The 27,846-nt window shown below is 26.9% G+C and overlaps 1 protein-coding gene across 2 annotated transcripts; it reads left to right on the forward strand.

The window, feature by feature from the left end:
* The first annotated feature begins 11,676 nt into the window (after window positions 1–11,676).
* Window positions 11,677–19,254, forward strand: LOC132929544 (transmembrane and coiled-coil domains protein 2). Of its 2 annotated transcripts, none has more exons than XM_060994957.1 (10): window positions 11,677–11,956; window positions 12,298–12,331; window positions 12,393–12,526; window positions 13,679–13,862; window positions 13,936–14,083; window positions 14,271–14,505; window positions 14,562–14,606; window positions 16,178–16,260; window positions 16,332–16,485; window positions 16,655–19,254. In XM_060994957.1, the coding sequence occupies exons 3-10, from the start codon at window positions 12,420–12,422 to the stop codon at window positions 17,319–17,321; spliced, it is 1,623 nt and encodes a 540-aa protein (XP_060850940.1). In that variant the 5' UTR covers window positions 11,677–11,956; window positions 12,298–12,331; window positions 12,393–12,419; the 3' UTR covers window positions 17,322–19,254. The 2 variants fall into 2 exon arrangements, with proteins under 2 accessions (XP_060850940.1, XP_060850949.1); XM_060994966.1 differs by having other exon boundaries at window positions 11,677–11,907.
* The last annotated feature ends 8,592 nt before the right edge of the window (window positions 19,255–27,846 follow it).

The following is a 27,846-nucleotide window of genomic DNA, read 5'->3' on the forward strand; positions in this document are numbered from 1 at the left end:
ATATAAAAAAAAAAAAAAATTGAGCTATTGAAGAAACATAAGCACATTTTTTTTTTAAAGCATTTGAAGTTCAAATTTCTTTAAATCACTAAAATTTAAAAATTATTTTGTAGTTAGGTAAGTAGGTACCTAATAAAAATGTTCAATTTTTAAAGTTGAGTATCAAAAATTTAATTAATGGTTTCTTATACGTATTTTTACGGTAATTAAAAAATCTTAAAATGTTTAAACAAAGTTTTTTCATTGACATTTAATAATAATAAAACAAATTACTATGTAAAAATATCATTTAGGCCTATATCTTCTTTCTTCCGTCTTCGTTTAGAACCGTTCTTCGTACGTATTATATGTATTATATGTATTATATGTAATGATTTATCGTTGAATTCAAATCTAATAGGTGCATTACTACATAATTATATTATTATAGTGGTTTAATACTTAAAATGACAATGTCCATTTGACATCTACTGTAGAGCAAAACTCACTTTTCCCAGTATTTTTGATCTTATATTTTATTTTAATTCCCTGCATATTAGAGTATTAACTATTATTACAGTGTTAGTAATATAACTTATAAAGTTATAACCTATTATAACCTTAAGTTATAAATATTATAATAATACAAAACTGCAGGTATTAAAGGAGTAGGTTATTGGTGTAAATAATACTATTAAGACTTATTAAGTCGTATGAAACATCAGTAATTACGGTAATAAGTAGTATTAAATGAAAGAAAATAACTTTTGTTATAATATTTCACCACTCAACCAATGAAAGTTTAATTTACGTTGTCGATTAAATCGTTGTCAAATACTTTTTTCAGTTCAGCAGACAATAATAAATGGCAAATGCTTTATTCTTTTGCTGCAGTCGAAAAAGTTGAAATCTCGCTACGCAGCGAGTGAAAAATTTACTGTCCAAATCAGATCATATCGATACGTTTTGGCAATATATCAAACCCTGAAATAATAGAGTTTAATGAATAAGTTGTGCCGGCTATTATAAGGTAATTTAAACTGATTATATTATAAACGATGATTTGATTTGCCTGATTTGGTTCACTAAGAAAATCAAAAACAATATTTTCAAAACATTGTTTTTGGTTAGGTCCATGCCGTGTTTTTAACGATTTAACGATAGTCGATAATCAATCAATTTTAAAAAACTATTCACATTTATTGAATTGATTATTATTTATTTTGTTTTATAGCCAAAGCCTAATGAATATTATAAAAGTAAATAAACCAATAAATATCTCGATCTACCGTCGAGGTCGTTTGAACAAGGCGGGCGCAAAAATACTCTACTGCTACTAACTTTATTCCCTAGATGGCAATAAAGTATATATGTATAATATACAATATACATTAACATTTGTAATCACGCTGGTTAATTACGACAAAAGTAAAAAAAAAAACAATAATTTTGGATTATAGATATTTGGTAGATTATGGTGACTATATTTGTGTAAATAAAAAAAACTAGTCAAACAATGTAAATTTAATTAAAAAAAAGACCTTCAAAAATTGTTTTAAACGTTAAAGATGTTTTGAAATAATGTTTTCTTGTTTGAAATTCTGTGGACTGTGACTGTGAGTTGATAGAATGTGTGAAATGTGAATTCATAATAATTACACATTTACACTGTATTTTATAATATGTGATGTACCAATACAGAATCCCCGAACAAATGACCGGCGTAGAAAAGTCCGATGGAATAAAAGTCCCAAATTTAATAGTTATTAAATTAACTCACCTAATAATATTTGCTTAGGTCTAAGGACTAACCATATTTATATTATATTAGATAATAGATATCACTATTCACAATAGATTATCACTTTAATTCGAAAGTCGTAAATTACAAATTTATTATACACACATTAGGTATCTTTACTTATCTTTCTTTAATTTTAAAAGTGAATTTCTCTGGATAATAGTTTGGTTATTTTGGCAAACGCTTAGTCTGTGTCATCTGTCATCTGTGTCTGTGAAATCTTTATAGTGTTTTTAATAACTTTTATTCGTGGACCTTTATGTCATAGTGTATGTACCTAATATTTTTAATTTTTATTGTATTATTACTGTGTAAATTTCAACCAGATTTGTCATTAGAAGTAAACGAAACACAATTTCCAATTTCATATTAAAAATATATATATTAATATAATTTTTAAAAATAAATTTTTATTGGATTTTTATTCCGGTAGACTTTTTTTCGTCAGACTTTTTTTACTGGACTTTTTTCGTTGGACTTTTAAGTATAATACCACCAAAACAACATGTCTTATATTCATTGCTCACAATTGTTCATCGGAACTCGAAGCTCATTATGCAAATCATGTTGTTCATAAGTTATTATATCTAATTATTAACTTTGATTTCAATATTAAACGGTAAAAATATTACTTTATATTTTTTTTGTGTATTTTTTTCTTTTTGTACGTATTAATACGGAGATAACGGGACTTTGGACCATTATGGATATCATAGGCGTAATTCAAAGATTAATTGTGTCCTGTGGATGATAATGATGCTATGCTGTATGCACCTGTATATTTTCTTATTATTACCATATTGATTTTTTTCTACTGCTTATCATATTTTTCAACATATTATATACTTGTTAAAGAATAATATAATAAGTGAAGTAAAATATATATATTATATGTATATACTATACGTCTATACATATAAAAAATATTTTCATTTTTATTATTTACAATATTTTTATTTCATAATTCAATATGTTACATTGAAGTATATTATTTTGATATTAGTTATTATTTATTGTTATTACCTACTCGTCTGTTTTCCAGAAAATAGGGATAGCCTTCAAAATTTAAAATAGAGGTAAATGAATGCTATTACTTAGGTATTATTGTATTAAGCTATAAAGCCTAAAAGTTATGATTGTTTTAAATTCCCTTTGGATGAAATTGATGATCTGATTTGATATTTATGAATAAATGATATTATCAAGTATAATAATATAATATAACATACATTGATATAATAATTATTATCTACATAATATAGTTTATAATGTTTATATACAAATGTCAAATATAAAGGTATATATACTACGTAAATCAAAATACATTAAAATATTGGAAATTAAAATATTATGTCCACATGGGTATTGACATATTATAATATTATGTAGGACGTAGGTACACAGTACACAGAATACCTACAATTTATAATTGTAATTATTTTTGTATTATTTTATATGGTACTTACCTACTTTTTTTTATCTTTACGAGTTTATAGGTAGCCATATCAATTTTAAAATGTCAATATTATGTTTGTAATATAATATTAATTTAAACTAACATTAGGTTCTATCACCGGATGGCCTCCCTCCTCATGTGTATCATATTATTGTGTATTTATTTTTTATATTTTCTAATTTGTTTATTATACGCTGTAGCATAGATTGTAAATATTCTTTAAAAATAAAAATAAATTAGCAGTTAAAATATAAATAAATATATATATTTATATTAATAGATATGTGCCTGCTTTTGTTAACTTTAATGTTTTTACTGTACTTAGTACTTACGTTTAGCTTTATTATATATCTACCTACTCTATATTTAAAGGGGCCAGCAATGACTCATGCAGCCAATAGTCATTACTTATTATACAACATATTATCGAGGGGCCGAAATATGTAATAGGAGAGACCCGCAGACTGAAATATCAGAGCACCACATGACGAGAAGTCATGAGATAAGCGTATAGCATGGTTCAAAAGTGACGGCAATTGGAATTAATAATTACTATATAGCATAACCAAAATTAATTTTTCTGTTATCCCATAGTGGAATGTGCTCATTACGATTAATACATTAATGTTAGAGTTGAATAAAATCAATTTCATGTAGATTTTGATATACTACATATTATTATATAGTCAATAATTTATACATAATGCTATCTTATACACTTTATCTGGCTATATAAACGGATAGATTGATGACAAGAATTGCTTTTTAACATTCTATGATAGTAATATATAGATAATATAAACTATTACTCTATATTAGACAATAGATTTAGCTATTTCATATGTAATAAAATGACAATCCTTTGAAGCCTGAAATTGAATAATATAGGTCACTATTTTTAATGGATAATGGATTCATTCAATTATTAATAAGTTGGTAATGACCTACTTTACTTATGTGGTGTATATACTATGTATTATTATTTTACTAAATAAAGTTTATATACCTATATATTATAGGTATGTAAATAAATAAATTATTAAATAAAAATAATAATGATTATTATATATTACTAATGCATTATTATATTCTTATCGGGGTACATGGTACCTATATAAAAATGATTGTACGTGTGTATTAGACTTATAGAATGGAAACTAATGAACCAAACTGAATTTTGCACACATAATCCTAGCTTCGGGGTATGTTTTTGCTTAGTTTTCAATCTTTATAGGCTAGATTAGGTTCACACACGAATAACCTAACTACCTAACCTCTATTAATTAATTTAAATTTTATTTTATTACTTTTTAAAGAGATTTAGATTTTAGATGCCCATACAGGTATAAGCCATAAGGTACCCGGTAACACCTAACTTAATCACTTTTTTTGACCATGTAAATAATACTTAGTTAGAAGTGCTGTAAAATTGTAAGAAAAACTTATGAGGAATCTTGTATTAGAATTTTAAGGTTTTTGACTAATAAAAAAGAAATTTTTATCATAAATAAATCAAAAAAAATTAAAAAAATTCGAAATTTGGTATGTTTATATATAATACAAAAAAATAATTATTTAATAATAATTTATTAACATAATGTATTTACATCGGACGCAATTAGTGTAGTACTGTAGTTGTTAAATACATTAGGACGCAATTCGTATGAAAAAGGGATCTTGTCATCTTGGGACACAATTTGTTTGATGCGCTATTAAATACTGTTATAAACTTATGAATAAAAGGTATAGTAGGTTAACAATCTCAAGTAGGTATCAAAGAATTCGGTGTAGGTATCCTGTTGGCTATTAATAGTATAACTATTAAATATACCTATTATGCAAAAATGATTATGGTTACTAAATTTATAATTACAAAAAAATAATAAAAGCGATTTTGCCAAAAATTGATTTTTCGTAAACATTTTCTTTAGGTACATTTTTTGTTTTTTAAGTTCAGATAAGTTCTGAAAATTATTGACTAATTTTGACCCTCCACAATATCATTAGTACCAAGTATCAATACTAAACCACCAAAATTGCTATCAGAAATTAACCTCAAAATTGAAAATTGAAACAGCTTTACTTTTTAGTTTTTACATCTTTATTATAAAACTGTAAAACTTCATGACGAATAAAAAATTGTTTAAAAAAAAAACACTTTGTAAAACCAATAATCGATATACTTATCGTTTCACGCAGAATCTAAAATTAAAGATTTATTGGTAATTCATAGCTAAATTAACCAGTTAATCAGTTCAGATTAATTTTTTGATTTATCTTATTATAGGCTCTGAGCCTTTCTATTATTTTTATACCTAGGTTTTTAAAATATATATTCAACTATTTAGGTGTGCTTACTACTTATTTGACGTCTTAAACAAATACATTAATATGTCATTAGTAATATATTATTTTATAATTTATTAGTAGTAACTATTTTAAGAATATTATTTTAATACAATATACATTAAGTATAATCAATGTCATTACCTATATTATTCTAATTTAAAAATTTAAATAACGCATTGTTTTATTTTTTAGTAAATAAAGTATATTATTAGCATATTATAATTATTACCTATGTTTATTAGATTATTTATTGTATTTGGAATTATTGTATTTTAATTTATTTTAGTCTATTGATTTGAATGATAACAGGTCAGGTGTGAGTAGGTATATAGATTTAAGGTCACATATATAAATAAAAATGAAGACATAATATGTACTGATGTAAGACATAATATGTACTGATGTTATACTGAAAAATAATGAATATATCCTACTAATTTTTATAACCATTAACCAAAATATTTTGTTTTCATTTTCAGTATTGCACTATACAGTCTCATGTCACAGTATGTAACTCGTTTATTTGACATTATTGAATTTGCAGTATGATTGTATTTGCCAAATGGATGAGTTACTAGTTACATTCTACATAGTAACGTACTAACGTAATATTATAAATGTTACGAATAAAGTTCAAAATTGGCTAATGAAACATTAGCCAATAGCCATACTGATTGGATAAAGTGAAAACATAGTTTTTATAATTATTATTTCGTACTTTAGCCAATTATTGTGTACCTATACTCTTCAGAATGATTAAAGTTAAAATGCAATAAAAATTAGAGAAATTTCATATTATAAGGATGCATATGTAAAAACTAAGTACCTTATACTTAGGTTTATAACTGACATTAGATACATTTAATGACCATGAATCATGAATATCACGTTTTCACAAATATCTGTTATATAGGTATACGTATATACTCTCAAGTAGTATATTATTACACCCGGTTTCAAATACGATTCAAAAGAGGTGTCCTCCAGATAAACTAAATCGAATATTTTATCACATTTTAATTGCTTGGTCGAGTTTACAGAAATTAATTATAAAATTTTAAATTAAAATTAAACATAATTTTAATTTTTCGGGAAAAATATTAGAATTATACATTTATAGTTTATATATTCCCAACGTCTGAGACCAAAAAAATTCATCAACTTGCCGTTATAGTAATTACTCATTAATCATTATTAACATTATTTAGATAACATTACTAATATTATAGAGTTAATATATCTACGGATGTATTATTTTTTTTCTTATAATTTGTGTTACAAGTAATATGATCGTGTAGACCCTGGAGGCTGGGAAAATTGAAACACATTTTAAGGTTTTAACTTTTTGAGAGTGTCTCTATAAGAACACTGGACAACATTAAATTTATATAATAATATAATAAATTTCTTGTCCAATAATGATAAAATGATATAACAATTTTGGATAAAAATAAAAGCATATCTTTAAATTTGTCTTTGATCAATAATATTATCGATTTTTCAAATTTCAGTTTTTTTTTCGAGATTTCAATGTAACAAATATACTGCAAATAGGTAATTCTATATAGACAGACGGTAATACGGTATACCAGCTACTTCATATATATTATGTAAATAGTAATAGTAAATATCATATGATGATGAAGACTAAAAAGTGAGGTTAATAAGTCAGTTAAATTTTTATTATTGTTCAAAAATTATTTTTAATGTTTATAGTTTATAACTTTTATTATACAATAACTATTTAGGTGAATAATTTTATCTATGATCTCATTAATACATTTTAATGTATAAATGGCATTATATATGTAATATCAAATATTAATGAAAAAAACTACCTATAGGTACCTAGTGCCTATATTAAATATTTATTCTATGTATAAATAATATAGACTATATCTACCTTAAGTAGGTATAATAAATGCGTAGATTAGAATATCGATATAATCTCAAAAGTAAAGAAGAATAAATAAAAAAAAATTCAAGTATCAAGATAATGAGATTGAGACAACTTTTCTCGGAAAATAATTATTAATTAATATAATAAAAAATTCGAAAACATTTTTATTTATTTATTTTTTTAATAACTTCCATGATAACTAAATTAATACAGCTCAACGATAAATAAAAATAAAACATTCCTTACAAACGATACATAGTATTATATGTAAATAAAAATAAAATTGAAAACGTAATTACTCAAAGAATTCAGCAAATTCAAAAAATTTTAATATATTATTAACAACAGGTCTTGAAGAGAAACGTTTGACTTATTCGTTTATGATTTTACGATAGACAATAATAGAATACAAGAGTCTAGTGTAGGTACTAGGGACCTGTGTCCGTGTATCAACTATATCAACACAATTCACGATCTTGTAATACTTTTTAAAATTAAAATATAATTATTAAGACATGATTTTTTTTTAACTCATTAATTATATATTTAAATGTTTGCATATATATAATTATTATAAGTTATAAGTGTTGTAACAGTTAATTATCAGTACCAAATATTAGCATTTACTTTTGGTATCTGAGTACCGAGTGGCGACTACTGGCGAGTACCTATATCAAGTCCTTATGATCAAGTTTTTAAGAAAATAATGCAAACAAAATATATATATATAGGCACTTATTGTAAGTTAATATATATTAACAAATGTCAAATATACAATATTATACAATTCAATCAATTATTTGTAAATAATGTGTTAATTAATCTCATTAAATTAGTCCAACCTTAGACCAGTCTTTTTAAATTATTTCATTGACTTATAAGTTTATACACAATTCATATTAAAATGTAAATAAGAAAATTGTTTCATATTGAATTTCTTTTCTTCAAAAACGTGATATGTATTGCCAACTTTGCTAAGACGTTTACAACATACTTTTAAATAAATATGAATAGTTTATAATGTTCATAAATGACATAAACTTGAAACCTAAAAACATATACAATTATTACAACCAGTGGCGGATCTAGGATTTTTTTTTTTAGGGGGGGAGGCAACATTATTCATATTACTATACATGATATCATATAATTTTTAAACACAATAATTAGGATTTGATTCTAAGCCTAACAATTATAATATGAGGGGGTGGGCCGGGCCCCTCGCTCCCCTTGAATCCACCACTAATTACAACCCTTATTGTTTAATGTTTATACAATGGGCATATATGATTTGTAATATATTACTAGCCGTTGGTGATAGGTATAATCGTATTTAATATTATATAATGCAGTAAATGAAAGAAAGAAACAATGAAGAAATGTGATAAAATATGGTCAAGTAATATTTACAATAATTACTAACCGTTTACCTGCAGCTACCTTTTTGAATTAATTTTCGCGAACATTTTTAAATTGTTTAAATGGAAAGTATCTATAGGTTCATTTTCTGTTTCATAAACTGCGTCACTGCGACTCGGAGGAAGAGTGGTATTGAGATATTGTGATACACTATATCCTATACAGTTTTTATAGTTGGGTACCTACATAATTCTGAATTTGGATAAGTGCAAACGTATAGAAATATAATTAGCGATTTGTATAGTAATACTATTTTAGGGAGAAGGAAGGAATTTAATGGACTTCTTCTCGATCTTTGAATTTGTCAAGTTTATCGAGATCAACCTACCCCAATTTCTTAGCTACCCCTCTTTTTTCTTTCTGAGATACCCTTGTAAATTGTTACTACATCACGGTAATAGGAATTTAGTCAAATTATATAATAGGTAGTATAATATATATTTGTGGCCTCGCGGGTTATACAAATAAAAATAATAAATATTTAATGAAGGAACTTACTATATACAATTTTGTTTTTTTTTGTTTTCTGCAAACAATTTTAGAAAAGACAAAAAGGAGTCTTGAACGATTTAAATTCATGTCGTGATAGATCACAATGCTGTTGATCATGCCTATACATAAACTATATAATTGACTTATTAACTATAGTAAAGTTATTCCATAAAACTGTTAGAAAACACATGAAGTTGCAGACATGTCTATATATTGGTCCATTATTTTAAACATTTCACGATAGTAAAAAATATTGAATAATTGTTCGAATTCCTAAAACCGTAACAGTTATACCTATGTATAGTCGTATAGATAGCAATGATAGCATATAATACATATGTATCTGCTAATACTTAAAACATTAAAACAGCAAATACTCAATAAATACGTTATAATATTAAACAATAAGAATTAAAATTAAAAACTTAAAAAGATAAGGTTAAATAAGCCTTATTGAAACTAACCTTAATAAGACTTCCCCTACTATTACTGCATTATTGTTATAACCGAATTATTTAGTCACTGCAGACTAATATAGTGTATATTATATTCGTAATTCGTATAGCCCGTATAATAGGTATACAATATTAATTTAAACAGTGCATGCGTGCAGCAGTCGTAGTTGTATCAATAATACTACGACCCTTAAGTACGATGGTTATTCGAAAAAAAAATATAGAGGGAACTTCGTCTGGCGCCAACGACCCGAGAAACCGCATCCTCTTTCCCATCGGACGTTGGCGGTGGTTCATTTTTCGGTTCACCACACTATACCACGATGACTTCATGACATCGTGACATTACAATAATTGAATAATTCCGTATTATCGCTATAAGCTATATAATAAGTTACAATTTACAATAAGCATTAGCGAAATTGTTTTCTCTTCTTTTACGCGTCCATAAATACGTTGATCCGCCGAATAACGAAATAATAATAATAAATATAATTAAATGTCATTCTCCAATCTCCGCTGACCGAATTTTCATTATCTTAATATTTATATAAATATATAGGTACCTACTGCCGTTATTATCCAGTTTTATACTCTCTTGCTATAAATCTTTAATGATTCGTGTGTAGTTAGTTATATTATGACTCCGATATGGCGATATACATAAGACCGAATAGTTTATTTTGTCACGCCACCCACGAAATACAAATATAATAATATGTACCTATACTTATTACGGGCTGGCTTTTTATCAATTCTTCTTCTATGTTTTTATTAAATGACCGCGTTACTGTTAGTGAATTACAGTATTACACATACATTTATGTTTAGAATTGTATAGCCCTTGGTCCTTGAGTGACAAACTTGAGCCTCCCAATATAAAAAATAAACAGACATATTATTTATTTAATTTAAAATTATTCGCTTTGACTACTCAGTCATTAGTACTCTATAGTCTACTACTAACTCATTACTCATTAGTCATTTCTTATTGACGTCAATATTGTTTACATTTGGTTACATTAGGTATATTTAGACTCTTTATTGTTACACACAGTGTGCACGTATTAACAAAAATAATAATTTACAATATAAACGATATAATTTTTGTTTGGTATAAATATAGTTGAGCATCTTCTCAAAGCCTCAATTTGCATTTTTTTCAGAAATCTATAACACAATAAAAACGTGCGAAAAAAATCATTGGTTTTTGAATCAGGTACATATATTATTAATAATATTATTTCCACTAAAAAAATTACGTTCTTAAAATGATGGAGTAAAAAATAATTATTAAGCTGGATTTGTTCTTTTTAGGCATTGACTCTTTATTTAAATACTTTCGGCTAAAACAAAAATAAGATTTAGTTTTATTCGATTCGAGTGATTTTACAACATATTTTCCAAGCCAGTAAATAGGTATTTACCGTTCTTTTAAAATCCCCGCAACGAACAACTCATTTACTCATCTCTAAATTCGACCCTGATGAGTGATGGCCTGACTTCAGTAATCAATACGATGTGTCATAAAGATATGACAATTTTATTTTAAAAATACATTTGAATGAGTCAGATCATTGTATATTATACTCTGTATAATATAGTTCACGTCGTTCACGGTTTCATGCGTTCACACGACAGTACGACACAGTTTCCTGCTAAACTATATGATATTATTATTGTTATTCAAATTTTTCTACAGCGAGAACACGGTACATCATTCTATGGTACAACGGTACGCCCCACGTGCAGACAGATGGCGCTGGGCCATCGGACGTCTCGTCGCCGCCCACTGCCCGCGAGACGATCATCTGTTCGTGATTACTTATCTGACGCGAAATTCAGCCTTTTGTGTGTTGTCGTTTCGCGATAGGTATTGGGTATCGCTGCGCGCTGTCCGACTATTTTTTTTCGCTACAAACACACAAACAACGAATAAACAATAAAAACATACAAGATCCTCTCCAATTGGGGTTGTTTTATTGTTTTCCAGCCATGGATGCTTCACCGTCTACCCCTAACCTATCGTGGCGAGGACCTATGTCGAAATGCTGGCGTTAGTCTGGCAATTATAATATATATAGTCATGCAATCATGACGTCTGAGTGAGTAGAAAAACGTTCTCGTCCGTGTTCTGTCGGGCATTGCAATCCAAATGGCAATCTGTTTCGATCTGGTGACAGCAGCATTAGACGTCGCGGTTTTCTTTTTAAGGTCAACCGGTTGTTGAAACAATTGATTAGTTTCGGTCCAACACTCTCTATTGATCTGAAAAGAAATCCGCGCGATCTGTCAAATTCACTGTAGCTCTGGGTACCATACCTGGTTTCGCATAATCTTTTGCACCTGTTGGCACTTGACATTGATTTAGTTTTGTAGGGATTCTTTGTTTTTATTGAATTCTCGAGGCAATAAAGCTCAAGGTTATTTCCTGCTTTTGTTACAGGATCCAGTTTGTACGTGGAAAAATTAAATTGCATGTAAGTGTTGGAATCATATTACTTAGGTACTTGAATAATTCATTTTTGTTATCATTTTTAGAGATGAGTACAGTGAAATACAATTTTTATGGATGCATTGACGCCTGACATTAGAATATCAAAGTCTAGTCGGAGTTTTTCTTCTTTACAAAATCCAATGCCTAAAATGGCTAATAAACCATGGAATGCTGCTACGTATGTATTTACTACTTAAATTTATCTTAAAATACACAATTTAGTAATTTTATTGCTTGTTTTTATTATCAAATTGATACTAAATATATTTTTAAACATAAACAAACAAAACTTTTTATTGCTAAAAATCCCAAATCATATAGATACTAGTCTAAATAAAAAAATTAAAAAAGTGATAAAATAATAAAGGACTTTAGCCAGTCCTAAAATAGTTAAATTTAAATTATAGATAACTAATTTATCTAATACTAAATATTGTACAAAACATTTCAGCTGCCTTTTTATTAATGAAATAATTTCTTATCTGTTTGTTGTTCAATAAAAATTCCATTAGTATGATAACCATTATCCAGTAACTTTGATCCCATGTTATCTTGTGCAATAGTTTTTTTAGATTACTATTCACGTTATTTACCTATTGTTAGTCAGTTGTAAACGTCTAGTGTTATTTCAACTGTTGAGCTGAATGTGTTAAGTGATTGTTTTACGATCAATAGTTTTGCACAAAATAATTATTACTTATAAATTAAAGTATAATATGATAATTACAATTTTAAATGGATCCTTAATATTCATTAAATTACCTTGGTTAAAATGAATATGTTAATTTAATTGTAATTGTTAAAAGTCTGCAGAGTAAACGAAATACAATATTGAAGTTAATTTATTTAAAATAATTTATATATGGTCTAAAAAATTATTCTGTGTCAAGTTTACATGATTAATTTGCATGGACTATGAACCTAGCTTTAACATATCTAGTTTTTATTTTATTAAATAAACAATAATAAATTACTATTTACTTTTTATATTTTATATAATATATAATATTTAAAATATACATATTTGTTTTTAATATGTTAATAATTGCATTTTCAAAACAAATTAAAAACAGTTATTTTAAACCTATTTTTTAATTATAAAAATATATTATTTATTTTTTTTTTTTGTTCCTGCAAAATTCAAAACTATTTTTACTAAACTTAATAAATACTATTAATAAATTGTTATTTACATTTTTAATGAGATATCTTTATTATAAAGTACCTATAATTTGCAATAAACAAATATATTTCTATTATCTATAAATTTATAATCCCAGAAAAAAATGGTAGTATATATTTATAAATGTAACCACAACTTTTCAATTAGTTTTTCGGCTGATGAAATTGCTATGAGCCGATGTAAATCACCTGTGGGGTCATCGGGAAGTATTCGAGTGGTCCGTCATGAACGGGGAGGATCTGCAGATACTGGACTTATTAGACCTGATAATTTATCAAGTTATGCATCCAGTGAAGAACCCAACCCATCTGGTAACAACGAAGATGATGGTGTATGTAAAATTGATAAATACTATTACTAGCTACTTATATAAAATTAAAAGAATGACATTTTTATATTTATAGGATTTATTTTATTCGTATGGTGGATACAATGGTGCTGAACTTGCTGATGATTCCGATGGTACAAAGACCAGAGCAGCCATGGATCATGTCAGATCTAAAATTGTGCGTACCAAAGATTTGATACGAAGTGAACAAACTGCAAGAGATGGTATAAAATTATTATAAAGATAAATAATTATTGTTGATGAATTTATATTTGAATAGCTCTTATCAATCAGACATTAAAGTTCAAAAATTATGATAAAAAAATGTTGTTTTACATGAGCATTTTCAAAACAATAATATATTTGTTTTATAATAATAACTAATTATATTTTAAACACATTTTCTTGTAGATAATGTCAATGAGTATTTAAAATTAGCATCAAATGCAGATAAACAACAACTGGCTCGTATTAAATCAATATTTGAAAAAAAAAATCAAAAATCTGCTGTTGGTATATCACAATTACAAAAAAAACTTGAAGGTTACAATAAACGATTAAAAGACTTAGAAACACATGGGCTCACAACATCACATCATTTAAAACAACCAAAAGAGATGTTGAGAGATGTTGGACATGGTCTAAGGTAAATATTTTGCATAGGCTCTATGTATAATTTATAATATACATTTTTTTTTCTAGACATGTTGGCGGTAATATAAGAGATGGAATTTCTGGTTTATCTGGGTAAATATAAATTTTTTATTGAACTAATCATATCATAATTATTATTTTAATAATCATTTATAATTAACCCTTTTAAATTATTTTTTAATACCATAATAAATTAGTTTTTTTAGTTTTTTATTCAATGTGTTATTAAATATGGAAATGGAATCCACTATTTTTTTGCTTAGGGGCCAACACAATTCTAATATATAATCAAAATTTAAGCTAGATTACAAAACTGAGATAATAATGAAACGTTTATTTTAAACACATTTATTATAATTTAATATTAACTATTTCATGATTCAATAATTGTTAGTTTATATTATTGAAAAAAATTATTTGTTTAAAAATTATTAGATAAGTAATTACTTATTAGTGTTGGTAATATTAAAATATTATATTTGAAGACAATTTTGAAATTTGTATACATTTTATTTCAATTCATAATCTAATATTACTATTCATATTTCATTCATAGTATTTTTCTTCAATTATAATAGATAAAGTAATTTAGGATCTTGGCAATAAATACATTTTTCATATGATTAAAAAAAAATTATATTTCCAATCAATTATCAAAACCCTAATAATTATTATGTTAATAATCTAAAATTAATTTAAAATATTTATTTTATAGTTTATATATATATAAATGTATATTAATCACCATCACAACTTACTAAAGTTATTTATCGTTACATATGTACGGATTATAAATCAATTAAAGTATTTATTTTATTAAGGTCTGTAGATTAGTAAAACATTAAGTACATTAGAATACCAAGATAACCAACATATAACATATTTTAACTATAATTTATTTGTTGAATAAAAAATTATCTTTATTGATGGTTCTAAAGAATTAAAATTGCTCTATAATATTAAAATTTTAGTTAGATTAAAGACTTAGTCTTGTAAACATTAAAATTTTTTTTTTAAATTATTTATTTCTTATTAATTTTATTTTTGTATTTTAAATAAATAATATATTGTATGTATGATACATTTTAAATTGATAATTTTATTATTCTATGTATATTGTGTATGATTATCTTTTATAAACATTTAAATTCCTAATTTTTATTTTTTATTTTAGTGTAATGGCTTGGACTTGTCTTATTTTATTTTTAAGTTTTAATTTAACATACATAAAAATGATTGTCATTGTCAAAATATAATATCAAATTAAACATAACAGATTCTAAAGCTGTACAGTTATCTTTCTAAAATAGCATGTTTCTGTTGTAAAATGGTTTTCCATGAATCTTAAATTTTTACTGGATTTTAAAAGATTTCATTCAATTAAAATATAATTACCTATTATAAAATTAAAATTTGTAAAAAATTACAAAGCTATAATGCATACAAAGTATTTTTCTTAATTATTTACAGTTTTTATCATGCAATTTTTTACAAATATCAATAGTATATTGTATAATTTTAGGTAAAAGGGCTGTATAAAATAATAAAATATTTTTGATATTATAATGATCATTTAGTCTTTAAGCAGCCAATCAATTCAAAATTATTTAATATTATCAAAATATTAATCTTTGGTTTTAATTGTTGTTATATTTATGATTTAGATCGGTTATGTCAAAACCACGAGAATTTGCTCATCTAATTCGTAATAAGTTTGGTAGTGCTGACAATATCAATTCAATATCAAGTAAATATTATATTTTTATTTTATACAATTTTTGACTATAGGAATATTAAATTATAAATTATTTAATTAAGGATCCAGTGAAGCTGATCTAACTGAAGATAATAGTGATAAACAGAGTGGTCGTAACCATCATGGTAGTGCTACTTTGCCAGGCGGTGTTGGACTTCATGCATCAACTGCTGGTGCTGCTGCATCACGTAGCGAAGATGGTGCTTCAGAATGCAGGTAATTATATTGTTTTTAATGTTTATTCATTTGGATCACAATTAAAATAAATATAATATTTTTAGATATTTGTCTCATTTTAAAAATATTGGAGTAATATTGATTGTATAACAATTGGTTATAAACTTATAAATATAATATTTAATTATTATCATGTACTGTTTTCTAGTTCTGTGACTAGCGAATCAATTCCACCACGAACAGGTCCCGGGGCGCCTCCACCTCCTGCATCAGCAACTACTTCTTTGGAACCAGTTTGGGCTGAATTAGATCATTTACGCTCAAAAATGGATCACATTAAACAGTTAGTATCCAAAGATATTGCATCTTTAAACCATTCCCTTCAGGAAGAACGATTTCGTACTGAGCGGCTTGAAGAGCAAATAAATGATCTTACTGAGTTACATCAGAACGAAGTGGAAAATCTTAAACAAACCATCACAGATATGGAAGAAAAAGTGCAGTACCAGAGTGAAGAGAGACTTCGTGATATTCATGAAATGCTTGAAGCATGTCAAACAAAAATGTCTAAAATGGAACATCAGCAAGCACAGCACCAACAATATGTCACATTAGAGGGATTAGATAATTCTAATGCTCGTGCGTTAGTGGTCAAATTAATAAACGTGTTACTTACTGTACTCCAAGTAGTGTTACTGCTAGTTGCCACATTTGCTGGTATTCTAATGCCATTTTTAAGAACGCGTTTAAGAATTATTACCACAACTGCTGTTGTTGCTGGTTTATTCATTGCAGTAAAACAATGGCCAGACAGTGTTAGCCTAAGTGATTACCTCATTAAACATGGCAAACAAGCCCTGTTATCCGTTAAATAGTTTCCTTTTTATTTTTTTTTCACAATGATATATACATCTATGTAAACTGGTGTGATAATTTTCTCAATTTAAGGCCAATTACCATGACAGTTTGTAAAATAATATTGTGACAGTATTAGAGAGAAAAACAATAATGAGCATATCATCTTTACATTGTAATATTATTCTTTATAAACTAATAGACAATATAAATAGTATTTAACTTACTCTATCCTTCTCAACCTGCCATGACTATTGTTGTTATTAAAACCATAATTTAAATTAATTTAATTTTTTTTTTTTATACATAAAATATATTATTTAACTTGTTTTATAATTGATTGGATTTGAGGGTTCAATGACACCCGCGGTGATAGTGAAGACAACGAAATGGTAGCACTGAAATTTATTGTAAGTCATAATGATAATTTTTTATTATACCATATTTTTTTATTTACTTTTATATCTATTACATGTAATATTATTTTGCTTGATCCTCCTCCCTTTCCCCACGAATTGATGTAATTTAGGAAGTCTTGTGATTTGTATTATTATTGATATTTGTGTATATAAAATAAATTGTGTATAATAATTATATATTTCATATTATATAGAGTATCTATGCCTTTTGCGATCTAAATTTTTAGTCATTTTTATTGTGTAACAAATAGTATTACAGCTAATAAGTAAGTTATAATTTATACATTTTTTCAATATTTTTCAAACTTAATATTGAAATATTTATGTATATGCTATAAATATTTAAGTACTCACTACTTTGCTGTATTTAATTTAAAGTCTTAATTTGACTTTATAATATGTTATAATTTAATAGGCCATTTTTAAAAATTTGTTTTTATTTTTTTATCTAAAAATTTAATTTATTTTTTTTGTATTATAAATATAGTCATATTCTTTTATTTCTATAGCCCAGCTTACATAAATAATTTTAAAAGTTATAAAGTTTTTATAAAACTATAAAATCTTCTAGATTTCTGTACAGTAGAGTCTTGACAATCCGATATATATAGGGGGACCATTAATACTGCCAGAGCATTGTAAAAATAACAAATGTAATTTATTTATTTTCATTAAAATTGAAAATTTAACTGGTAAAAATACCAACAATAATATCCGCAGACTAAATTATATCATATATCGACTTATTGACAAACGATACCTTAAAAAATAATTATAAAATTGAACCTGGCAGTCATTACAAATGCCGGATTACTGAGTAATGGTGTTTGATGAGAACATTTATCATGATTCTACTGTATTTTACCTTTCGTTTAAATTAATTAAAATTTCTTTTGTTACTTCAATATTTTTTTTGATACAAATTGTAGTTTGGATAGTATAGGTATACTTAATATGATTCAATATATTTTTTAATTTCATAATATGATTGAAAAATACTGGTTGATTTATTATTATTTCCATGAAATGTGTTAAAAATTTAAATATTTCTAAAAATTCAACTGCATTTGTACAAATCATATCGCACATTTAAAGTTACCCTATAATATTGTATTATTTATCTGTTCTATATTTTTTGCTCATTTATCATATTATCCCCGTCCAATGCTTCTGTAAGTCTGAGATAGTATGTTTAGATTTGAGATAGCAACATTAATTTCTGTACTCCTAACAATATCTAGTGTTCTGTATTGACTTGAAATTTATTCATTGTTGGCAAGTTCCTGTTTTTTTTTTTTAAGTTAAATTATTGACTTTCTGAGTTAACATTAATATGATATAATATAAATGTGATATTACCCAATGAAAATTTGTTGTTAAATCCATTTAATATTTTTGGTTCAATTTTCAATGTTAATTTTATATATTCATTACAAATATGTAAACCAATGTTACTTGAAATTATTACTGTATGATCTGATAACTAAATGTCTAACTGATGTATATATTAAACATTTTCAGTTTGAAAAGTTGATTGTTTGATTGTTTGATTATTTATTTTTGTTTTTATCTTTTATTGTACCTATATCTTTCTAAGTATGCACTTAACAACTCATAAACCTTTAGGTTATAATCATAAAATATTTTCCACGTAAATTTCAGTGCCATGCAAGTTTTATTTTTTTATTTTTATAGTTTATTTGTATGATTATTATGGTATGTCAAAATCAAACAATGTAAATTTTTATAATTTCTGGGCTACCATACATTAACTTGATATGTATTAAAATGAATTATAATATACCTAGTGTCAATTTTAAATGGATTTAGGAACTCCTGAATATTCATTTTAGACTTATAATTTTTAGCTACCTACTTATCAGTTATAAAAAATGCTATTTCGTGAATTTTAAAGTATCTTATACTATAATGTTGGAATAGACATTTAATTAATATAATATTAAAATAGCTAATAAACAAAAATATAATGTTACTATAATTGTTACGTGTACTATGTATTGTACGTATAATGTATCATGTTATTCACTTACAAGGATGGAGGTTATTAAAACAATATGTTTTATGTGTCATACTTATAAAAATTTATCTATTTTATTAGGTAGGTACTTCAAAAAATATATCAACTAACCTAACGGAAATTGACTCTTCTCGACTGTGCCACATTGCCATTAATCATTGTAATATTATAGTATAGTAAATTTGTAATTGCGTATTAATTATTATATTATGTTATCTTTAGGTTATATTAATATATTATACTATAGAATATAGATTACCTATACCTACCTTTATTATAATTTATAATAGTCGGTTATTAATAGCGATGTGCTGATAGATATTGCGTGGTACACTAATAATAATCGATGTGAAGATAATATTATAATATTATATTCATATAGCGCGTTAGTAATTATTATAGTAGGTACTTATAGCTCACCACAACTTAATTTTTCGATAGTGTTTTATATTTTGAATTAATTTTTAAACTATTATTTGCTCGTTTCGATTTAAATCATTAAATCCATAGAGACATGATGTTATAAAAATACGTTTTAATAGCTGATTTTTTTAGGAGGATACATATTTTTGCAAGTCTCTGGATCATTAAATTTTGTTTATACTTAATGCTTAATGCATATAAATATATAATATAGTAATATAGACAATATAGTATAGAATCATATCTAATACACCTCTGGTTAATCCTAATCAATTCGTGCTTCCATTAAACAGGTCTCAAAATTATTTGTAATACGTAGTTATAAATTATAATAATATGGTACCTACATATATATTATGCACATTTTAAAAATATTTAATATTAATAATCATTAAACTATACACCTATCTTATCAAATATGCGTTTTAAACTTGTCTACAGTTCATAGGTTATTGGGTTATAACTTATAAGTGTTATACTTATAACGTAGGTATAACTAATAGGTAGGTAGTTATATCTTATGTAGTCATTATAGTGAGTAATTTCCATTTTTTAGAAACATAATCAATTAATTAGAACTAATACCAAATATAATATTATGTACATTTCTATTGAACAAATTTCTCTGTAATAATAATTTTTCATTGCCGATAGGTATCTATGGAAGTTGTTTCGTTGTACTTCATTTGTCATGACTGCATTCTGCAAGTGCCACGTAGTATAAAGGAGCTAAATAAGTATTTTATTTGACGTAATTATATTTATGTTTGCCAATAGTTTGAGACATTTGAGGAATGCACGCACCTCACAGGTGTTCTTGGGTTATGTCACGACCTCAGGCAAGGCTGATGTAAATGACGTCATAATTACATGTAGATCAGGTGGGCGAGCCATCGTCCAGTCGGGCGCCAACCGCGTGGTGTGCGATTAAACAATTATTGTTGTTAAATTTGTTGTGTGTGTTTTTTATTGAAAAAAAGAAACAACAACGTAATTTATACGATAAATAAAATATAAATAACTAAACCGGTTTTAATTTAAAAAATAATATCTTAACGTCGACCCGATCGAAACATTGTGTGTGCGAAAAAACGACCGCGTGAGAGTGAGAAAGAGAAAAATATTTTCCCTAATACCCTAACCTTCTATATAATATATAGTAGGTATATAAAAGGATTAGAGGATTGCAAATCGAAACTCTACGAATGACATATTATTATTACACCCAACATAAAAACAAAGAGATATAATAAATAATGATATTATAATATCTAATTTCGTTACGCATCTTAGCATTTATAATTAATTTATAATTATTCATTTATTTTATAGTATATATTATATTTAGGCTGGTACCTAAATAATAACTATATATATATATAGGTACAGGTATTATATATATTAAATACATAATACATTGTATTAAGAGCAATGAACAGTGAGTACATTCCTCTGCGTTTTATTAATATATTATTTACTATAAGGCCAGCCGCGAAAGTAATATTATTAAATAATTAAATATGCTCAAGGGCGCACGACAAAGAGGGAGGGGGTGAGAAGCAAGACCTCTCCCTTCCTTATAGTTTTTGTGCATGTAAAGCATGGCACGGCTGATTTTTGAAATGAAACACCCACCACCAACATCGTGGTCTAGAATTCGATGTCATTTCTAGGAGATAGAAATGCGAAAGTGGTTCTTCGACCCTCCTATAGCCAATTGTCAAACATTATTTAACATATTTATTTAAAAAAATGTTTGAGACGTATCATTTTTTTTTCTCAAATATAATTATGTATTTATGTTTATTCTTTTATGAATAAAGAGTTTAAATATTTTAAGTTTGAATAACTACTGTAATTATAATATTGTAATTCAGGGTTAAATAATTATCATAATTTAAGTGAAATTGTAAAAATAAATTATGAAAAAACTGATAAATAGATAACAGACAGTAGTGAGATGGTAAGCGATTTTGAATTTTCGAATATTTTATAATATTGTAAATTACCTATTCAATAATAAAATTTAATTTAATTTACATGGAATTATATATATAATAATATAATCATATTATATAGGTGTGTTCACACGTTGTATAATGTACTTAGTTTTTACAATTTATTTCATATTATACGTGGTACATAATATAATCAATGATAAATTATCCAATTATATAAAATCAAAAATAATATACGATGAATATTACAAAATCGTAAGCTATAGATTAAATTTATTTATTTACTTGTAATTTATTAATATTTCAATATTTTTATTATTACGACAATACAGCAATTAATTTGATCATCAAACAAGATTACTCGTGTGTGTTAAATTGTAACTTTCAGAGCGGAGAAACTAGGGAAATACTATTTTGTTTCCCCAGATAGTTAGGTATAGTATCCAGCTATGAATTTCATAAATAAAAAAACTCTTTCAACTTTGTTCTATTACAATTATTAGACAATTTACAACAGCAGTTCTCAACCTTTTAACGTTCGAGTACCATCTACACATTTTGAAATGTTCACGTTCCTCTTAACTTAGTAAACTCTGCTTATAAAAAGTGTATACATAATACATTATTGGATATGTATGGAGCGTTTTATAAGGTTTGATTAGGAACTACCTACATGCGTTTTTTCCACGTACCACCTATTTGAGCTTTCTGCCTTCTGCGTACTATAGATTAAGAAACGCTGATTTACAATATAATATAAATTATAAGCCTGGTGTTGTATAGTTATCGAAATGATGTTAAATTTGAATTAAATGATAAACTATACTACATTACATACAATGAACAATAATTCTAAGTGGTGACAGACTGTCATCTATTATAAGTTATAACTAGATATATTATATGTAATAATCTACGATTTTTGCTTAACTTCGTCAACATTTTAATTCAAACACTTATAAAAAATGTGTATAGGCTGATACTGAACTTATTTATTTAAATTATTGCAAGGGAATCTTATGAGAAACCTCGTATTCAATTTTCAAATTTGATGAATATTTTGATGGAAATTAAAAATATAATACATTTTAACTACAAAATAGTTTATGTATTTTCATAATTTGGAAGAATTTTATCAATATTTGAAATTTAAACCCTTATAAAAAAATTGTAATTATGTATTTTCGATATTTAATAATAATTGTAAAAAAACCGTTTCATCAACGTTAAACTTTTATATTCACAAACAAAAATGCTATTATACTTAACTACTTAAGTCAAATAATCGTGGAATGCTTCAAGTTTCTTCGATTAAGATTAAAAAGAAAAAAATTAAATCACCTGAAATTAAATCGTTATTTTACGTTTAAATATTTAGTTTTTAATGTTTATAAATCTCTCAGACAGAGCTAAAATAAATATTTAATAAGAATTTCAAGTCTCTTAAATTATTAATTTTTCAAGAAAGAATTGATTTTTTTAAAAATTGGTTTTGCATAAATATTTTTGTTTCTTCGAAAATTGTCTTTTGCTCCCGATAATTTTGAAAAATATAGACAAATTTCTATATTTGACCCTTTCGGGCTGCCCCATTTAGAATAGGTACAAATTAAATTCGATTTTCTATGCCGGAACCTCCTTTAGCAACCTGGTGTTGAAGATTAGAGCATTTTTATCTATCATTAAATCTTTAGGCACACAAAAAAAACAACCCATTATTATGAACTCGTTCTGCTCAGAATCTTCAATATTTTACATTTTTAATATTTTAGAATAAAGTACTTATTTAACATTTATTATTATACTCATACATATAAATTACAAATAATTAATAATTAATATTCATTGCCGAGTTAAAAATAAATTTGTGTAGGTATAAAATTACTAAAATTAGACAAGCGTATTGGTATTTATGTATAATACGTTAGGAGAAATACAGAAATTATAATAATATAATCAAGAAATACGTAATATATATTTTGTAGTAGGTATATAAATATAGTATATACGAATTTATGATACTTATGTACATAATACAGGTAGGTACTTAAGTATTCTAGTTTACACCATTGGATATTATGTTTAGGGCGCAGACAGTACAATAATGTCCACTGCAGAATCCATCCACAACCCAACGGTCACCACTAACGAAAAACAATTTAATTTCAAAAAATTTACTAGAGCATAACTGATATCGTTATGGATTCTGAATTTTTATTATACTCATATAATATATAGTACACTTGTCCACACATTCTCCTGAATATGTATTAATATTTTTTTTTTTAAATCCAATAATAATATATACATATGTATTCAATTTAATTAGTTTTTTATTTGTCGAAAGTCGCAACTGCAATCAATCTCCTATCAATATGTCACGGTATGCACAGGGACAATCCACAATTGACTCATATATTCGCCGTATTAACAATATGAATGTAATACATGCCTTTTTTTCTTATTATGTTTGATATCGTTAACTAGAGTAGTAGTAGTGCATTGGTTTTAATAAAAAAATAGACAATTGATTACCAACTGGCAACTTTCAGTAAAGTCTAGCAACTTTCTATAGTCTGTAATACAGAATTCCGTTATCATCTCAGACATAATTTACCTGGCTTACTGGTTCAAACAATGGCTGCCAAATGCCAGTAACGCGTGGCCAGTACTGGCGCAAAGCGTCACGTTCGTTGTTAATTTCTGATTGGGGCATTTCAGCATTTGTGTCACTTATTCATTTAAAAATATTTTTTCTTCTCGAAATAACTTTTTAATACTACACGTTTTTCTCGGTTATTTAATTGTATAATAATTTTACCGTAGCGTAATAGGTACTTACATATATACATAATACTTTATAATACTTAAACTTGCATATTATGTGAATATATATAGATATATAAATGTATTTAGTGATTAAGCATCATGCATAAATACTATTAATAGGGTAATCATTAATAATAAATAAGTATTTCAATTTATACTTGAATTTTGTCCCAACAACTATTAGGGAGGTAGGTATAAGTGGTAACCTTTTTAACCACTAATGAATATATTTCTATTACTATCAAACGCACATACTCGTATCAACCCTATGATGAGATTATGCATTGCAATATCACATAAAATAAAATAATATTCAATATTAATATATTATAAAACACATTTACTACTTATTATCGTAAATATCATTAGTTATACTTCCCACACCAAGGAATTAACATAAGGGTATATTAAGAATACTCATAGCCTATAGGCGTGATTACGGGAGGGGCCGGGTAGGCACTGCCCCCCCCCCCGGTGGACTGTGCCACCAACAAAATTATTCCCGGATAAATAAAAGTCATACGGTGTTTACCCTGCAGTACCTTGAACTTAACTATATATTTTGATTATTTGCTTTATATTTTGTAATTTTTTAATCTTGTGACATAAAAAAAATAGGTCTCACTTTTTTAAATTTGTTGTGCCCCCTCGGCCACTAAATCCAAATTTAACAACGATTATCATTGAGTATTTTAGTCAGTGCTGTAAAAACTGTGTGTGCAGAGTGTGCATCACACATGTGGGGCCACAGGCCTCATATTATATTTCAGGGCCTTAAAAATGTGTAAATATTTGACTTCGTTACAATATGGAAGTTTCACTGTATTATAATATATTAAATCGATCGCGATAACTCGAAACATGACTCTACAAAATCAATATAATCTATAAATTCGCACACGCGAAAGAAACGGACGAAAATTCAAATGTATTCTGTCGATTTAATATTACCTATATGGCTATATAATATAATATTATATGCCAATATATTATTATCGTACATAAATGAGACAATAGACGTGTCACGGAAGTCGACGTTTTTTGTACAGGCGTGATTCGACACGGTTAAGCAGTTTCCATACACACACACATACCATACCGGTATATCGTATACTTTTATATGTACGCATATATTTACATACATAACAAATTATTATCGTGAATAATATTGTAATATTACGCCTTACATATAAGCGCACTTGAACGGTATATGTACCTATATTATATAGAAATGCGCGTCGGTAACGTTCCCTACGTCGCGAGATTTGTATTATACGGTACACAAGCATAATATGATTTTATATTATAAATAATGACGCGTAGGTAAATTGTGTAGACGTGTAGTTGAGTAGTCGTCCTGCGATGTCCACTGATCATCATCGTGTGATCTATTACTTGTATATCGTTGGAAGAATTATTTTTTGTACCTGTAGCCTATATTGATGCGTATTATATCACAACGATATGCAGAATACACTACACCGAAAGTGGTGAGTCGCGATTTTTTTCCCTGCCGAGTGCGCAAATATACATACAATAATAATAATATGATATAGGTTTATTTTTCAACGATTTCAGACGGTCATTTAATATTTGTTTATATCTACACTCTAAAGTATGTAAATAAATTAATATTGTTTATCTATTTGAGTATTGTATAGCTGTATAGGTGTGTAGCAGTATGTACAGCATAATATTATGATCGTCGGTCTCCAGGGAAAAACCCGATCTACGTGTGAACGTTTCCATAGTGGCACACATAAAATGTACGTTTTCCCAACCGGGAAGGGGGGAGGGGCACCCAATTATTAGTATTTTTTCACGCAAATATATTTAGTATGGAGTTTGTAAGGAATTTAAAAATGAGTGTGAGGGGCTAGAAAAGAAACGTTTTTCCAGCACTCCTAAAAATAAAAATATCTGCACAGGTTTTTTATTCAAATATTTAGTACATTATTTATACGAACTTGTACGATCACTCGTAAAATTCTTTCAGTCCAAAAAAAAAGGTTTTTTTTAAACATTGTTGGGCCTAGGTTAACGTACGTATAAGTTGTAATGCATCGTATATGTATTATAATGTATTAAAATATATTATGTGCACCATTGCATGGGAACATCCCGGATTATAATCGTCGCGATTTACACCCCGCGCCGCGTACCCGCGGTGCTGCAGCAGGAGAATATTCTATTCCTCGTTCAAAAGAATTCGGATTTATCACGCGATTTTTCTCTTTCAGCTGCTGCACGCTGTTCCGCGCGCGTCCTCACTACTGACCGGCGTCTATTTTTAGCGATTGTTATTAACGGGCGATTTGCACAAGTGGTATAGTGCTGCTGCAACGAAAACTATACATATTATATAAATAAATACACACGCCAATGTGCATCATATATACGGTATAAATAAAATCGCGATACCGTCTTCGCGCGGTCGTGCGATGGTCCGCGGGGGTGGCGGCGGCGGTAGTGGTGGCAGGGTGAGGGAAGGGTGTATATAATACGAGATCGCGAAGAGGAGATCGAGATAGACGATATGAACGGTAAGGACTCGCGGCGAGGAGAAGTAGAGAAAAATGATCGCAATAACTTACCGTATACGCGCGCGTGCTGCGGACGCTGAGAGGAGAAGAAATGTTTGAAATTCCCGCGTGTACTCGGGTCCGTTACCCCGGACATCGTATTGTATATATATATACGCACACACACGCATATTCTATGCGTATATTGTACAAGGATATAGGCACCTGCAGTGTACGTAGACGGAGTCGTTTACGCGTTGGCCGTCGTCGGTGGAGAATAAGAAGAAAAAAAAATTGCAATTATATAAGTACCGGGGGCCGTATACATGTATATGAGACGCCTTGCAGACGCGGAC

The sequence above is a fragment of the Rhopalosiphum padi genome, chromosome 1 (assembly GCF_020882245.1).
Source record: "Rhopalosiphum padi isolate XX-2018 chromosome 1, ASM2088224v1, whole genome shotgun sequence".
In the NCBI taxonomy this organism is placed as follows: domain Eukaryota; kingdom Metazoa; phylum Arthropoda; class Insecta; order Hemiptera; family Aphididae; genus Rhopalosiphum; species Rhopalosiphum padi.

Excerpts from the sequence above, each read along its gene's own strand:
- LOC132929544 (XM_060994957.1), top strand. The coding sequence starts at position 12,420 with ATGGATGCATTGACGCCTGACATTAGAATATCAAAGTCTAGTCGGAGT. Across the intron at positions 12,527-13,678 it reads AAACCATGGAATGCTGCTAC|TTTTTCGGCTGATGAAATTG; the intron begins GTATGTATTTAC and ends CTTTTCAATTAG. Across the intron at positions 16,261-16,331 it reads CAATATCAATTCAATATCAA|GATCCAGTGAAGCTGATCTA; the intron begins GTAAATATTATA and ends TATTTAATTAAG.